The 16,211-nt window shown below is 44.7% G+C and overlaps 1 protein-coding gene across 2 annotated transcripts in view; it reads left to right on the top strand.

Annotated features, from left to right (window-relative positions):
* adgra3 (adhesion G protein-coupled receptor A3) overlaps positions 1–16,000 on the top strand; it is a 55,260-nt gene extending 39,260 nt beyond the window's left edge. For both annotated transcript variants that reach the window (XM_029753774.1, XM_029753775.1), the window contains 9 exons: positions 759–920; positions 1,179–1,382; positions 2,119–2,326; positions 2,720–2,928; positions 8,102–8,226; positions 10,127–10,250; positions 11,062–11,207; positions 12,278–12,373; positions 14,121–16,000. In XM_029753774.1, the coding sequence (XP_029609634.1) occupies positions 759–920; positions 1,179–1,382; positions 2,119–2,326; positions 2,720–2,928; positions 8,102–8,226; positions 10,127–10,250; positions 11,062–11,207; positions 12,278–12,373; positions 14,121–15,618 (2,772 nt within the window). In that variant the 3' untranslated portion in view covers positions 15,619–16,000. The remainder of the gene's footprint in view (positions 1–758; positions 921–1,178; positions 1,383–2,118; positions 2,327–2,719; positions 2,929–8,101; positions 8,227–10,126; positions 10,251–11,061; positions 11,208–12,277; positions 12,374–14,120) is intronic.
* The last annotated feature ends 211 nt before the right edge of the window (positions 16,001–16,211 follow it).

The following is a 16,211-nucleotide window of genomic DNA, read 5'->3' on the forward strand; positions in this document are numbered from 1 at the left end:
CATCTCACAGTCCCACCTCGCGTCTCATTTAGGCGTGAATAAGATGCACGCACTTGCATATAAAGACACACAGACGCACAAACGGAGGATAGGAACACCATGCACGATGAGGCGAACCTTCAGGCATAGGTGTAATGAGAAGAAATGGGGTCACTTTAAGTCGAGCTACTGTAGGTAATAGTTTGTCAGTGTGTGTTCACTGTGTTCAGGTGAATGCTGCCACATTGCTTCTGAGTGCAAGTGACAGTGTGAATATACAACTTACTGTAGGCCTTTCCATATTACTGCTGGTATTTGGGGCGTCTTCCCTTGACTTTATCACTACGTTCCTCGTAGTTGACACAAGGCAACCCTGTCCTGTTTAAATCCAGAGGAATCGGAATGAGAGCGGATGAGATAGGATCTGGAATGAGGGATGTTTCCTGTGGGGGATTGCAGAGCAAGGCCGGGTCAGGTTTCTTTGCCTGTTGGGTTTCCATTGGAAGGGCATTCAGTGGCGCACCTGGCAGTTTGAGCTCATTAGAGAGGGCTTTGAATGTCACACCTGGTTGAGACCTGCGGTCCTCAGTCAGCACTCATGGAAGGAGCGCTGAGAGGAACCACAGTGATGATAATAACATTGTGTTATTGTTTCGATTGATATGGCCGGTGTATGCATGTGCCTGTCTGTGGCCCTGCGTGTATGTGCAGGTAACTATTAGCGTGTAGTTATGTTGTTTCTTGGCGTGTGTGTGTTAACCCTGTTCTGTCTGTCTCAGTTGGGGGACGTGATGGTGGACATCTCCAGTAACCTGATGCTGGCTGATGAGCGGTTGCTGTGGATGGCTCAGCGCGAGGCCAGGGCCTGCTCCCGCATCGTGGAGTGTCTCCAGAGGATCGCTGTACACCGCCTAGCCAGCACAGCCCAGACCTACTCCACCGTAAGATCACAGTAAATCATGAGATCACAGTATATAATGTCCTATTACACCTCTACAGACTAAATCCTAAGCAGCATTGAGGCATAAATGCATTGATGTCATTGGGAGACGCACATGAAGCTGGTCTACTGTCTGTAGATGTGTGTGTGTGTGTGTGTGTGTTTTCCACTATTTGAATTTAAAAGCCCATCTGATCTTATTGTTCTTCATTTGGCCTCGTGTATTATTCTTTCTCTAATTCCTATTATTTGTTTCCAGAATTCCCATAACATCGCTCTGGAGGCCCACGCCATCAAGGCGAGCAGCTTCAACGGCATGACCTGCACACTGTTTCAGAAGCTGATGCCTGAACGTGTTGGGATCAGAGACCTGGGTCCACGTATCGACCTAGACGGCAACCCTGACCGCCAGCTCAGCTTCAAGTGTAACATCACCAGCACCTTGTCCAGCCTTGCTCTTAAGGTCAGTACACAGGAATGTCCATAAGGGAGTCGATCACAAAGTGCTTATAAAGTAACCCAGTCTAGACCGCAAAGAGCAAGCAGCAGCAGTCTTGTTAATTGAAACAGGCCTCCTTAAGGCGTCTGCATACTTGGTTCGGCTTGCTCCTAGCAGAACTCTGCTAGGGGACGTGAACTCCCTTAAAATAACTTTGCTTGTCCATCTTGAGACGCCGTAGCCATTATACACTTCTTCAAAACAGTCAGAATTAGTCTAAGATAATTTAAGAAATCTGCCATAAATGTTGATGTTTTTCTTTAGTCGTGCAATTTTACATCGAACTAATCTGTTTGGTGCAGTATTTCTCAAGTGACAAAATGTGCAGGAAAAAGAGTCGTCTCTTGTTGAATGACAACACACACTTAATTAAAGAATCCCTAGGGGCGTAGACTTTGGCTGTGTTGTGTGCACAAACAGCCCCAAAAAAACTTACCAAAGACCAAAACGTCACAAAATGTTGTCATAATATGCACAAACAGTTTCAGATGGGGGAAAAAATGCGGACGTCTTTAATGAGGTGCATTGTCATGTGACGTTCACCCATAACACGTGTTAAAACGATGAACTGTAGAATAAAGCGGTACCCAGAATTCCACAGTTATACTGATAACTCCATTATTTTCATCTCAATGGGATTCACCTGTAGAAATAAAATCTAAATACAATTATAGAATAAATCACCTCTTTCTCTCCCTAGAACACCATAGTGGAGGCGTCCCTGCAGCTCCCCCCCTCTCTGTTCTCCCAGTACTCTGTCCCGGGCCAGGCCGGTGACAACGTCTACAAGTTCCACCTGCTGGCCTTCCGCAACGGCAAGCTCTTCCCCTCCACGGGCAACTCCACCCTGCTGGCCGACGGGGGAAAGAGGAGGAATGTGGCCACCCCCGTGCTCCTGGCCAAGATAGGTGAGTCTGGCATGGACCTCACTGTATCGCTATAGTATTAGATGGTTTTGTTCAAGATGTTGCTGTGACTTGTTTTAAGAGTGAATTGTATGGTATGAGCAACACATGTTATTAGAATGAATAGATGTTGATTAAAGCTTGCAAAGACCTGATTTAGGATCCATCTGTAATTTGACATTTTAGAGTGTAGGAAAAGCTTTAAAACTTTTGGTTGTATGTAGTGAAAGTGTTTGAGGCCATTATATTCTCTGTTAATTACGTGTGAGATGGCAATATGTTTTTTTGTTACAGCAGGTTTTTGAAAATGTTGCGCAAAAAGATTGATTAGATTCATAAAGATAAGAACCATGACATGTTTTGACCGTCAAGACTAATGCCTCTCTCTCTGGTCAGAGGGTTTCCCACTTCGCGGCCTGCGGATGCCGGTGAACGCCACACTGCGGAGGTTTGCCCGCGGCACTGACGCCGTGCCCGCCTGCTGGAACTTCAGCCTGTTGGGTGGGCAGGGCGGTTGGCAAAGCGAGGGCTGCCGTCTCCTGGGCCACCACGACAACTTCACCACGCTCTCCTGTGACTCGCTCAGCAACTATGCCGTGCTCATGGTGAGTGGCCGGGGGGTTCCTGGCCTTTAAACTTAATGAACAAATCTGACAACATACGGTTGTTTGTTCTACAAGGGCTATTTTCCTCAGGAAATCTAGTTAGCTTCTTGTTGTGTTTTCTTGCCATGATACTTCTGAGTATTAGGATAGTGATATCGTGACAACCTTACTATTTTCGAGACAGCCTTTCCCCCATCTGTTTGGGTTCACACATTCTATATACACTTCCTGTTTAGTTTTGGCCCAACCACATGACAATCTCCTGAGTTGGCGAAATTGGCTTTTCGTCGGGGTTAATTTGTTATTGTACGATACATTGTCTTAAGTGATGACATTTTAACATGCTATGTGTATTTTTTAATAATTGCGCGGGAGGGGATGGCTGCCGTTGTTAGTTTTTTTCACATTGTTTGTAACTTATTTTGTACATAATGTTGCTGCTACCAAAAAGAGCTTCACCTCGAACTGGACGAAGATTTTTTCTTTAATGAGTCCGACGCAAAGGACATACTGCTTTCCCGAGACCAGGCCCAAATCCCCGTCATTTGCATGAAGAAAAGACAAAGGAGGCGGAGGTCGGGGGCCCTTGTGAGATTTCTTCGGCAAGTGGGTAAACCGCCACTACCATCAGTCCTATTAGCCAACGTGCAATCACTGGAAAATGAACAGGATGATCTACGATCAAGACTATCCTACCAACAGGAGATAAAAAACTGTAATATCTTGTGTTTTACGAGACGTGGCTGAACGATGACATGGATAATATAGAGCTGGCTGTGTTTTCCGTGCATCGGCAGGACAGAGCAGCTACGTCTGGTAAGACGAGGGGCGGGGGTGTGTGTCTATTTGTCTGGTGCGCAATGTCTATTATTAAAGAAGTCTTGAGGTATTGCTCCCCTGAGGTAGAGTACTTCATGATAAACTATGGACCACACTATCTACCGAGAGAGTTCTCATCCATATTATTTGTGGCTGTCTATTTACCACCACAAACCGATGCATGCACTAGGACCGCACTCAACGAGCTGTATAAGGCTATAAGCAAACAAGAAAATGGTCTTCCAGAAGCGGCGCTCCTAGTGGCCGGGGACTTTAATGCAGGCGAACTGAAATCAGTTTGACCTCATTTCTATAAGCATGTAAAATGTGTAACCAGAGGGGGAAAAAAACTTGACCACCTTTACTCCATACACAGAGACGCATACAAAGCTCTCCCTCGCCCTCCATTTGGCAAATCTGATTATATCCTAATTCTATCCTCCTGATTCCTGCTTACAAGAAAAAACTAAAGCAGGAAGTACCAGTGTCTCGCTCAATACAGAAGTGGTCAGATGACGCGGATGCTACAATACAGGACTGTTTTTCAAGCACAGACAGGAATATGTTCCGTGATTCTTCCAATGACATTAAGGAGTATTCCACCTCAGTCATCGGCTTCATCAATAAGTGGATCGGCGACGTCGTCCCCACAGTGACCGTACATGCAGTTGAAGTCGGAAGTTTACATACACTTAGGTTGGAGTCATTAAAACTAGTTTTTCAACCACTTCACAAAATTCTTGTTAACAAACTGTAGTTTTGGCCAGTCGGTTAGGACATCTATTTGTGCATGACACAAGTCATTTTTCCAACAACTGTTTACAGACAGATTATTTCAATTATAATTCCCTGTATCACAATTCCAGTGGGTCAGAAGTTTACATACGCCAAGTTGATGGTGCCTTTAAACAGCTCCTGACAGAGCTGGTGTAACTGAGTCAGGTTTGTAGGCCTCCTTGCTCGTACACGCCTTTTCAGTTCTGCCCAAAAATGTTCTATAGGATTGAGGTCAGGGCTTTGTGATGGCCACTCCAATACCTTGACTTTGTTGTCCTTAAGCCATTTTGCCACAACTTTGGAAGTAGGCTTGGGGTCATTGTCCATTTGGAAGACCCATTTGCGACCAAGCTTTAACTTCCTGACTGATGTCTTGAGATGTTGCTTCAATATATCCACATAATTTTCCTCCCTCAAGATGCCATCTATTTTGTGAAGTGCACCAGTCCCTCCTGCAGCAAAGCACCCCCACAACATGATGCTGCCACCCCCGTGCTTCACGGTTGGGATGGTGTTCTTCGGCTTGCAAGCCTCCCCCTTTTTCCTCCAAACATAACGATGGTCATTATGGCCAAACAGTTCTATTTTTGTTTCATCAGACCAGAGGACATTTCTCCAAAAAGTACGATCTTTGTCCCCATGTGCAGTTGCAAACCATAGTCTGGCTTTTTTTGGCAGTTTTGAAGCAGTGGCTTCTTCCTTGTTGAGCGGCCTTTCAGGTTATGTCAATGTAGGACTCGTTTTACTGTGGATATAGATAATTTTGTACCTGTTTCCTCCAGCATCTTTACAAGGTCCTTTGTTGTTGTTCTGCGATTGATTTGCACTTTTCACACCAAAGTGCGTTCATCTCTAGGAGACAGAACGTGTCTCCTTCCTGAGCAGTTTGACGGCTGCGTGGTACCATGGTGTTTATACTTGCATACTATTGTTTGTACAGATGAACATGGTGCCTTCAGGCGTTTGGAAATTGCTCCCAAGGATGAACCAGACTTGAAGAGGTCTACTATTTTTTTCTGAGGTCTTGGCTGATTTCTTTAGATTTTCCCATGATGTCAAGCAAAGAGGCACTGAGTTTGAAGGTAGGCCTTGAAATACATCCACAGGTACACCTCTAATTGGCTCAAATGATGTCAATAAGCCTATCAGAAGCTTCTAAAGCCATGACATAATTTTCTGGAATTTCCCAAGCTGTTTAAGGGCACAGTCAACTTAGTGTATGTAAACTTCTTACCCACTGGAATTGTGATACAGTGAATTATAAGTGAAATAATCTGTCTGTAAACAATTGTTGTAAAAATTACTTGTGTCATGCACAAAGTAGGTGTCTTAACCGACTGGCTAAAACTATAGTTTGTTAACAATACATTTGTGGATTGGTTGACAAACGAGTTATAATGACTCCAACATAAGTCTATGTAAACTTCCGACTTCAACTGTACATATCCCAACCAGAAGCAATAGATTACATGCAACATCCGCACCGAGCCAAAGGCTAGAGCTGCCGCTTTCAAGGAGCGGGACACTAATCCGGATGCTTTCGTCAAACAGGCAAAGCGTCAATACAGGACTAAGATGGAATCCTACTACACCGGCTCTGACGCTGTGGCAGGGCTTGGATGTGTGTGGCAGGGCTTGCAAACTGTTATGGACTACAAAGGGAAACCCAACCGTGAGCTGGCCAGTGACGTGAGCCTACCAGAAGAGCTAAAGGCCTTTTTATGCTCGCTTCGAGGCAAGTATCACTGAAGCATGCATGAGAGCACCAGCTGTTCCGGGCAACTGTGTTATCACGCTCTTCGTAGCCGATGTGAGCAAGACCTTTAAACAGGTCAACATTAACAAGGCCGAGTCTGTAATATCTCCATGTTTCAAGCAGACCTCCATAATCTCTGTGACCAAGAAAGCGAAGGTAACCTGCCTAAATGACTACCGACCTGTAGCACTCACATCGGTAGCCATGAAGTGTTTTGACAGGCAGGTCCTGGTTCACATCAACATCATCATCCCAGATACCCTAGACCCACTCCAATTCACATACCTCAATCGCACTCCACACTGCCCTTTCCCACCTGGAAAAAAGGAACATCTATGTTAGAATGCTGTTCATTGACTACAGTTCAGCATTCAACACAATAGTGCCCACAAAGCTCATCACTAAACTAAGGGCCCTGAGACTAAACACCTCCTTCTGCAACTGGATCCTGGACTTCCTGATGGGCCGTCCCAAGGTGGTAAGGGTAGGCATCAACACATCTGCCACACTGATCCTCAACACTGGGGCCCCTCAAGGGTGCGTGCTTTGTCCCCTCCTGTACTTCCTGTTCACTGTGTGGCCAGGCACAACTCCAACACCATCATTTCATTTTCTAATGACAGAACAGTGGTAGGCCTGATCACCAACAACGATGAGACAGCCTATAGGGAGGAGGTCAGAAACTTGGCAGTGTGGTGCCAGGACAACAACCTCTCCCTTAATGTGAGCAAGACAAAGGAGCTGATCGTGGACTACAGGAAAAGGAGGACCAAACAGGCCCCCATTAACATCAACAGGGCTGTAGTGGAGCAGGTCGAGAGTTTCAAGTTCCTTGGTGTCCACATCACCAAACTATCATGGTCCAAACACACCAAGACAGTCGTAAAGAGGGCACGACAACACCTTTTCCCCCTTAGGAGGCGGAAAAGATTTGGCATGGGTCCCCAGATCCTCAAAGTTCTATAGCTGCACCATCGAGAGCATCCTGACCGGTTGTATCACCGCCTGGTATGGCAACTGCTCGTCATCTGACCGTAAGGCAGGTAGCCTAGTGGTTAGAGTGTTGGACAAGTAACCGAAAGGTTGCAAGATCAAATCCCCGAGCTGACAAGGTTAAATCTGTCGTTCTGCCCCTGAACAAGGCAGTTAATCCACTGTTCCTAGGCCGTCATTGAAAATAAGAATTTGTTCTTAACGGACTTGCCTAGTTAAATAGAGGTTTAAAAAAAGGCGCTACAGAGGATAGCGTGTACGGCCCAGTCCATTACTGGGGGCCAAGCTTCCTGCTATCCAGGACCTATAATACTAGGTGGTGTCAGAGGAAGGCCCCAAAAATTGTCAGACTCCAGTCACCAAAGTCATAGACTGTTCTCTCTGCTACCGCACGGCAAGCAGTACCGGAGCGCCAAGTCTAGGTCCAAAAGGCTCCTTAACAGCTTCTACCCCCAAGCCATAAGACTGCTGAACAATTAATCAAATGGCCCCCAAGACTATTTACATTGACCCCCCCCCCCTTTGTTTTTGTTGCTACTCACTGTTTATTATCTATGCAGAGTCCATCTTACCCCTACCTACATATACAAATGACCTCGACTAACCTGTACCCCCGCACATTGACACATTGGTACCGGTACCCCCTGTATATAGCCTTGTTGTTATTTTGTGTTACTTTTTATTTTTTACTTTAGTTTATTTTGTAAATATTTTCTTAACTCTTATTTCTTGAACTGCATTGGGCTTCTAAGTAAGCATTTCATGGTAAGGTCTACACCTTTAGTATTCGGCGCATGTGACAAATAACAATTTGATTTGATCCCACAGGATCTTACTGGGGTGGAGTATTTCTCTCCCAGCATCGAGCCTCTCCACCCAGTCATCTACGCCACGGCTATCATCCTCCTGCTCTGTCTACTGATCATCATCATCAGCTACATATACCACCACAGGTAACAGCTCTACCTGCATACTCGTCCTGTTAGAGTCTAATACAGTGTATACTAGGTATATAAGATACGGTCGTGTCTTTGCTATGCCGGATTAAGTGATATGACATGCTATTTTATAAAATAATTTCTCTGTAATTAATATTACCTGATCATAATCATGTAAATGTAATTAACTAGAAAGTCGGGGCACCACGGAAGAAAGTTTATAGAGCTGTTGTCTTCCGAATAGACTCTTGAAGACCTGGTAATCTTTTATATCAATAGCAGTCAATTATTAATCGTCACCTTATTCAGTCTCATCTGAACGTTGTAAAATTCTTGGCTATCTTCACGAACCCTGGCTAACAAGTTGAATCAGCAATACAAAATTTGGTTTAGTTATTTATTTACTAAATACCTAAATAATCACAGAATTACATATACACAGGATGGATCATACATTGATTATTAATTATGTCATACAAGAAAACGTCCCTAGCGGACGGAACCGATATGATGGCTGGTTACACAAAGAAAGGGGGTTGGGTTTGAATGAAAGCGCGGGAAGACTGAGGAACAAAAGGATTGGGTCTCTATCGGACCTTATGAAGCTATGCTATTGTAAATACAGAATTTTATGCATTCTAAATAACTGCCTATTTGGAAAAGGAAAATGCAAGAAATATTTACTCTGAGCTGCGCTTCGATAGATTGGTCGTAGATGGAAGACTGGGTTGCCCAGCAGAGATCTCCCTTGTCCTACGAAGAATATGTCTTATGGTCGAACGGGTACTTTGTAGTACCGTCGTCGTGTGGTAGAACGGATACGTTGTAGTACCCTGTCTTTCTGAAGAGATTGTCCGTCCTTTCCTAGCCCACGTTTACAGCTGCTGCTGCTAACTCAACGTCTAGGATGTATCACTTCTTTAGTGAGTAAGAGTTCAAAGTTCATACCAAGTTGCCGTTCAACCATTCGCAACCAGAGCTCACGCTGAGGTTGGCTTAGTTCTGTAGTTGATATTAGCCCTTTTAAACATATGGACAGCAGTCCTCACGTCATTGGGAACACAAGGTTGACTTTCGTCAATGGGCTTTTGTAGTGGTGGAAAGAAGGGCGTGTTGCATAGTTCACAACCAATGTCTGTTCACTTGGGCGGGGCCATTGAGTGAGCATAGTTCACTTATGAAAAGAATTCTCTCATTTAGAAGCTAAAATTACATTTAATCTTTTCACAAATAGTTTCATATTTAAACATTTAAATTGCACAACAATTCCATGTGAATCTGATAACTAGGATGTGACAGTTTGTCATCCTATCATCAGTAATAATGTCTCAGACGACAACTGATCTGACATCATATACTTTATGTACCAACGGATATTTTCAACTGGTTGGATTACCGAAATATGGTTCCGTTCCACAACCTTTTGATGTTACCAGACTCTCTCTATGTTAACAAAGGGCTTTCTAAGAGTCCAATCTGTATAGTAGAGAGAGAAAATGGGGAAAGGTATTTATGGGGGTCATAAACCTCACCAACAGGGCAACATCATGACAATACCAAGTACCCATCTTACTAGTAGTACGGTATCTAAAACAGTGTATATTACCAAATGGTGGACTGTGACTCGTTTTCGGGTCGCAGCATAAGATTTGAGGCCAGAAGGTTTCTTATTGGTTGGGTCACAATGCAAAGAAGATTGGGAACCAATACTGTCCAGGCTCCAGTAAGATTTTCACCACTCCACAAGCGTATCTATACCATTCCAAACTCATTCAAAATTACAACAAAGATTTTGAATTAGTGAAATGTACGAATAGCTTTTTTTTTTTACATTTGGCTATCATATTTTATTCCCTGAGCTCAGCATGTATTTGCTGAATCTTACCATGTCAGTTCTGTGTGTTTGCGTGTTCAGGTCTGTCCGGATCAGCCGTAAGTACTGGCACATGCTGGTCAACCTCTGCCTCCACATCTTCCTCACCTGTGGCGTCTTTGTGGGTGGCATCAACCAGACACGCTACGCCAGCGTGTGCCAAGCCGTGAGTATTCCCCCCTACTACCCACCATACCCCCCTGGTGTGCAAGCCTATCTGCCTATCATGCAGACTGGCAACCTGCCTTCCCGTGCCCAAAGCATCTCACAATTATATGGGGATCTCAAGATGTTGTGGAGAAAGATGTGCCTTTGGCAACATACTGTGATTCTGGACTTGTGGCTGAGTCCCGACTCTCTACCTTTCTCCCAAAGTGTGCACTTGCCGCCATAGATTGAAATGCATTGGATTAGCTAGAGGGAGTTTACACCATTTGTTAAATCCATGATGAGATGTGTGCAAGTGCACACTTTGGGAGAAGGGTGGAGAATCGGGACTCGGCCTGTCTCTCAAGTATTTATATTTCAGCTGAAGGCAGCCCCTGCTGATCTTCACTGGGTTCTTTTATTAATGAATTGTCTCTCATACAAAGGGCCCGGCTGGTAGAGAACATCAGGGAAAATACTGGTTTTCCAGTATTTACCAGCAATAAAGGATATCCGACAGCTAGGCTCTACTTTGTCAAGGAATTTCAACAACTGACAATTAGTACAATAACATTTTATGAAGTTCATTATCAGAAAATGCCTAGTATTTTGCTCACAAATCATTTGTGAAGCATCTATATAGCGCCTATGTAGAATGTATGAATGCTCTATAAAGCCTTCGTATAGTCCAGGCAAAATATATGGAAAAAATCTTCCACTTTTTCATAAAAGTATGAAACTTGGTACACTTGTACAGTTTGGGGCACTGAACATTTTCACAGCTAAGGTTTTTGTTTGAAGTTGGACTGAGATTGTTGTCTTGTTTTTAGGTGGGCATCATTCTGCACTACTCTACCCTGGCCACGGCTCTGTGGGTGGGCGTGACGGCACGCAACATCTACAAGCAGGTGACTCGCAAGGCCAAGCGCTATGAAGAGCTGGACGAGCCCCCGCCCCCTCCACGACCCATGCTGAGGTAAAATACTACAGTTCCCACAATGCACTGTTATGAAACTGCTTGGTCATTATACCCTATGAAAGCCCTGCCTACTTCCTGATTCTAGTCCTGTACAGTTTTTGAATGGGCTTCAAGCTTATATCATCAAATTCATGAAAACGCAGTCATATAAGATATATATATATATATATATATATATATAAAATTATATTCATATTTGTGCATTGATTTGCTCGTACCTGATGCCTTTTATCAAAATATTTTATGCTTAATAAGTAAGACACATAGGCGAAAGTTAGTCTCATTTGAACTACAACTCCTGTAGTCTAGTTAGCATGCTGGAGCTTGCTTGCTTGAGTTGAGGACTCACAGGACGGTAAAAACCCTTTAGTTACAGTCCATTTGATGTGTTTTATATTAGATTACGCTGTGGCTTTTTTACTGAACATTGCCAGCCAGTACTTAAAAGAAATACAAAACCTTTTTTTTTTTTGTAGACCGGCAAGCTGTTGAAAGTGAGACATATATATATGTGTGTGTGTGTGTGTGTGTGTGTATATATATATATATATATATATATATATATATATATATATATATTTCGGCTTCATGCTTCGTCTTGGCCGTTAAATACATTGAAAACTGGCATATGGTAAATTCATTCGGAAACACTTATACATTTTAATATTCATGTTTAAATGACCATGTTTTCATGAATTTGACGGTGTAAATTTCAAGACAATTCTTGACCTACAAAACAAGGAACCAGGAAGTACCACTTTCATGGCATCTAGCGAGTCCGACAAGTGTGTGCACTGTAGTTGAAATGCTGTACATTCACATTTTAATGTTTTTCCTCTCCCTTTACAAGGAGCTGCTAATACTATTGAAATATATTCTAGAAAGGTTTCTCTTATCTCTGTGACTTATGGAGGGAGAAAGGTTGGTTTGTGTTGTTGATTTAAATTCCATCACAGGGTGTTACTATAGAGGCCTAAAGCATACATACCATCTCTACCACCAATTTGATCTCTTCCACAAGAAAGCAGGTCTTAATAAGTTATTTTCCCAATACCTTTTCCTACCAGGTTCTACCTAATAGGCGGAGGGATACCGATCATAGTCTGTGGCATAACCGCAGCCGCCAACATCAAGAACTACGGTAGTCGGGCCAACGCGGCATAGTAAGTAGTGCCAGTCTGTCACATTGTATGGAAACCAATTAGTCCTTCTATTATACTGGGTGTTTATGGAAATTCTGTTACATTTTATCTCGCCAGAAAGCTTTGTGTGTATATAGACAAAACTATACCCAAGAGAAATTGCTTTTTGTTTTTGACTGACCAGAATGCGTGTGTGGATTTATGTAAATAACAAATATTTAGCGGGGATAGGAAAAGTTCTGAGTCCCTGTGAAGTTCTGAGAACCCGATTAGGGAGCGCTATTTATAGTGTCTCGGCACCTCACGTCTGCTGCCAGTTTCACTCCTTTTTCTCTCGATCTCGTGTTCTGTCTTTGTCTTTCTCTTTCACTCTTCTCGCTCTCTTTTCTCTGAAATCTTCTGCCATTTTCTTAATCTATCGTTCTCTTCTCTTTCGTCCTCTTTTTCTCTCATTCTCATGTTCTCTCTCTCTTGTTCTTGCTCTCTCCCTCGCTCCCCCCTTTCTCTTTTATGGTGGCAGCTGTTTGGGTTGCATAAGCGCGCTGAGTAATTTGGAAATCTGGACCTGGAAGTCTTTGGAGTTTAATTAATTCACAGCTACCGAGACGAATGGAAACCGCCCTGTGGAATTTTCTGGAACAGATTCTCTGAGAATAGGAAGAGCAGGATGTTTAATACAAAGAGACTCAATGCGTGCACGTGTGCCTTTACCTGATTTAATGAGATAAGGGGTTGAGTCAAACTTGAAACGATGAAGTTATTATATATTTTTTAAAGGTTGGACCACTTGAATGGTTGGCACTTGACTCATCCAGTGACTCATTATGCAAAGATTTGTCATGGGTCGTTCCACCACTTCGGTGCCTTTTGAAAAGTGTAACTTTTTGATTTCACCTCATTCAAACATTCTGTCATAAAGAGAGAAAAATACTATAGTAAGTGCCTATTAAATGCCAAATAAAGTAACTTATGACTAATCGGGTTGATTATTTCGCCTTAAATCGGCTATAAATCCCCTTGACATGGGAAGCTTGTTGTGTGCAAATAGGAGTGGCAAAATGAAATTGTGAAAACATTTCTTGCCTATCTACAGGGTTGACGTGTTATGCTTAGTTTTCCGCCACAAAACATCAGAAAATGCCCCAAAAGAGAACCAGCTCACCTGCTTTAACATTATTATTTGCCTATTAAATGTTTAATGTGTCTTTTACAATAATAACAAAAAGGAATAGGTTCACCATTAACACAAGATTTCAGTTCACGTAACAGGGTTGACCTTAAAATGAGGGACATATGTAAATGAATCACTCATCACATTAAATAAATGATTATCTCAGAAATGACTTTGTAAAGCAACAAAATAACTAGGGCTTTACAATGATGGTTAAAATCTTCCAAGAAGTGACACAGTTGGTTGATGGAGGGACATGTGAAAATTCTGAATTTTGGCACTTTAGCAAGTATTTATATATAAAAAAATCTGATTTATTGAATAAACAATTTGGTCTATTTTAAAGGACAATTCATTTAATATAACAGGCTTTTAACATTCAGTATTGGTGCATAATTTCTACTTAAAATATCAATGGCACTCTTTGTGGCACGACCCTAATACATGTCATATGGCTCCATTGCCAACATATGTTTTTGCTGACATATCAACACCACTGCATACTACATTTGTGTGAATGATAACGTGCGTGTGTACCACATTTACATAAATATTTACTGTTTGTACTGATGCCTTCCCCCTCTGTGTGTCTCTCAGTTGCTGGATGGCGTGGGAGCCCAGCCTGGGGGCCTTCTACGGCCCTGTCAGCTTCATCGTCTTCGTGGACTGCATGTATTTCCTTAGCATCCTCCTCCAGCTGCGACGCCACCCTGAGCGCCGCTACGAACTCAAAGAGCCCGCAGAGGAGCAGCGGCGACTGGCGGTAGCAGGCAGCGAGGCCGGAGATGTCCCAGCCACCCTCCTCCACCTCCACCCCCACGACGCCTCGTCCTCCACAGTTTCGGCTCCCCACGCCGTGTCCCTGTTGGCCTTGGAGAACGAGCATACGTTCGCGGTGCAGCTCCTGGGCGCGGCCGCGGCTCTTGGGCTCTACGCTGCGCTGTGGGTGTTTGGCGCCATGGCCGTGTCCCAGGAGAGGCCGGCCGACCTGGTGTTCTCCTGCCTGTTTGGCGTGGCGGCGCTGGCCCTGGGTGGCTTTCTAATGGCGCACCACTGCGTCAACCGCCAGGACATGAGGCGCCACTGGGCTCAGGCCTGTTGCCCTGGGAGACGGGCCTACTCTGCGCAAGAGGACGCCCTGCTGCCGCTGCCGGGGACATCCACGGCCTCCGCGGCTGGGTCGGTTGGTAGGGGCAATGGCGATGCAGTCAAGTGTGCCCACAGCAGCGCTGAGTCATCCTGCACCAATAAGAGTGTCCCCAGCATGCGAAACTCCGCCCAGGGAAGTAAACTGACCAATCTGCATGCAGAGGCGGCGCAGAACAAGTCCCTGCCCCTAATACCCCTGCCCGCGCCGGCCAATGGTGCAGCCTTGCTGGACAACAGCCTGACTGAGCACTCTGTGGACAACGAGATCAAGATGCACGTGGCGCCTGTGGAGGTGCAGTTCCGGCCTGTCAACAACAACAACAATCCCACCGCCGCCACCAACGGACACGCGGGCCGGCACCACAAGAACAGGGCGCGGGCCCACCGGGCCAGCCGACTCACGGTGCTGCGCGAGTACGCCTATGACGTGCCCACCAGCGTGGACAGCAGCGTGCAGAGCGCCCCCCACAGGCGGCATCGCCACGAACACCACGACAGTCAGCAGGCACGGAGCAGCCGACGGGCAGCCTATATGGCCTACAGAGAGCGCCTCCAGAGCCAGATGCAACAGGACAGCAGCGACGCCAGCACGTCCCTGCCCCGACGCTCGCGCTATGCCGACAAGGGAGGGGGCAGCACTAGCACCCTGGGCAACGGGGCTGTCAGAGGAGTTGGAAGTGGAAGTGTAGGAACAATAGTAGGATCAGGTGGGGAAAGTGAGGGGGTTGGCACTGCTGCTTCCGTTACGAGTAAAAGCAGTAGTCGTGTAAAGCAGCCCAATAATACAGAACTGGTGGAGGGCCAGCCCAAATCGTACGGGCTCAACCTGGCTACACAAAACGGCACGCTGAAAGACAACGGGCAGAACATGCCTTTAATCAACACCGAGAGCTCGAGCTCGGCCAACATAAAGACTGGCCTATGGAAACACGAAACTACCGTGTAGCGAATGTTTTCTGCACCAAAGACTGCATATCACGTGCTCTACCCTTCAACTGTGAAATTTTATTTTCTACTATTGTTGCTTTTTAGATTTGTGTACAATACGTTTTTTTTTTTTTTTATGTATTGGGAAAAATAGTCCCACTATTTTGAGTTTGTGAAAGTGTGTGTTTTGGATGCCACTCGTCTGTTTCTGTAGTAGACATTTTATAAATGGTCTATTTTTATATCATTTCATCCCGATTGGTTACACTGTTCTCGAGTTTTGTACGTGAAACTGCATGGTCTGTACCGTTACTGTACCGTGCATATCCATTGGGCTGGTTCTTTTGTATTTTCTAGTTTGGTTCAACGTAATAAACCAACAGTTTCTATTTCCATTCACCTAATTGAAAGTCTCTCATTCCCCTGTTCTCGGTTAACCTTGACTCCGGCATATTTCAAGAGTGCGAAGGTGAGTCAAAGCATCTTGGTTCTCAAAAGTTCCCCTACTGTCAGTGGTTCCTTGACAAGCTCAAGGAACCACTGACTTGCTCAAGGGGTCCACAACGCCTGCAGTGATTTGACAGCAAGAGTCACTGTCGGCAATGAGAGGAG

The sequence above is a fragment of the Salmo trutta genome, chromosome 5, assembly GCF_901001165.1.
Source record: "Salmo trutta chromosome 5, fSalTru1.1, whole genome shotgun sequence".
NCBI lineage: Eukaryota > Metazoa > Chordata > Actinopteri > Salmoniformes > Salmonidae > Salmo > Salmo trutta.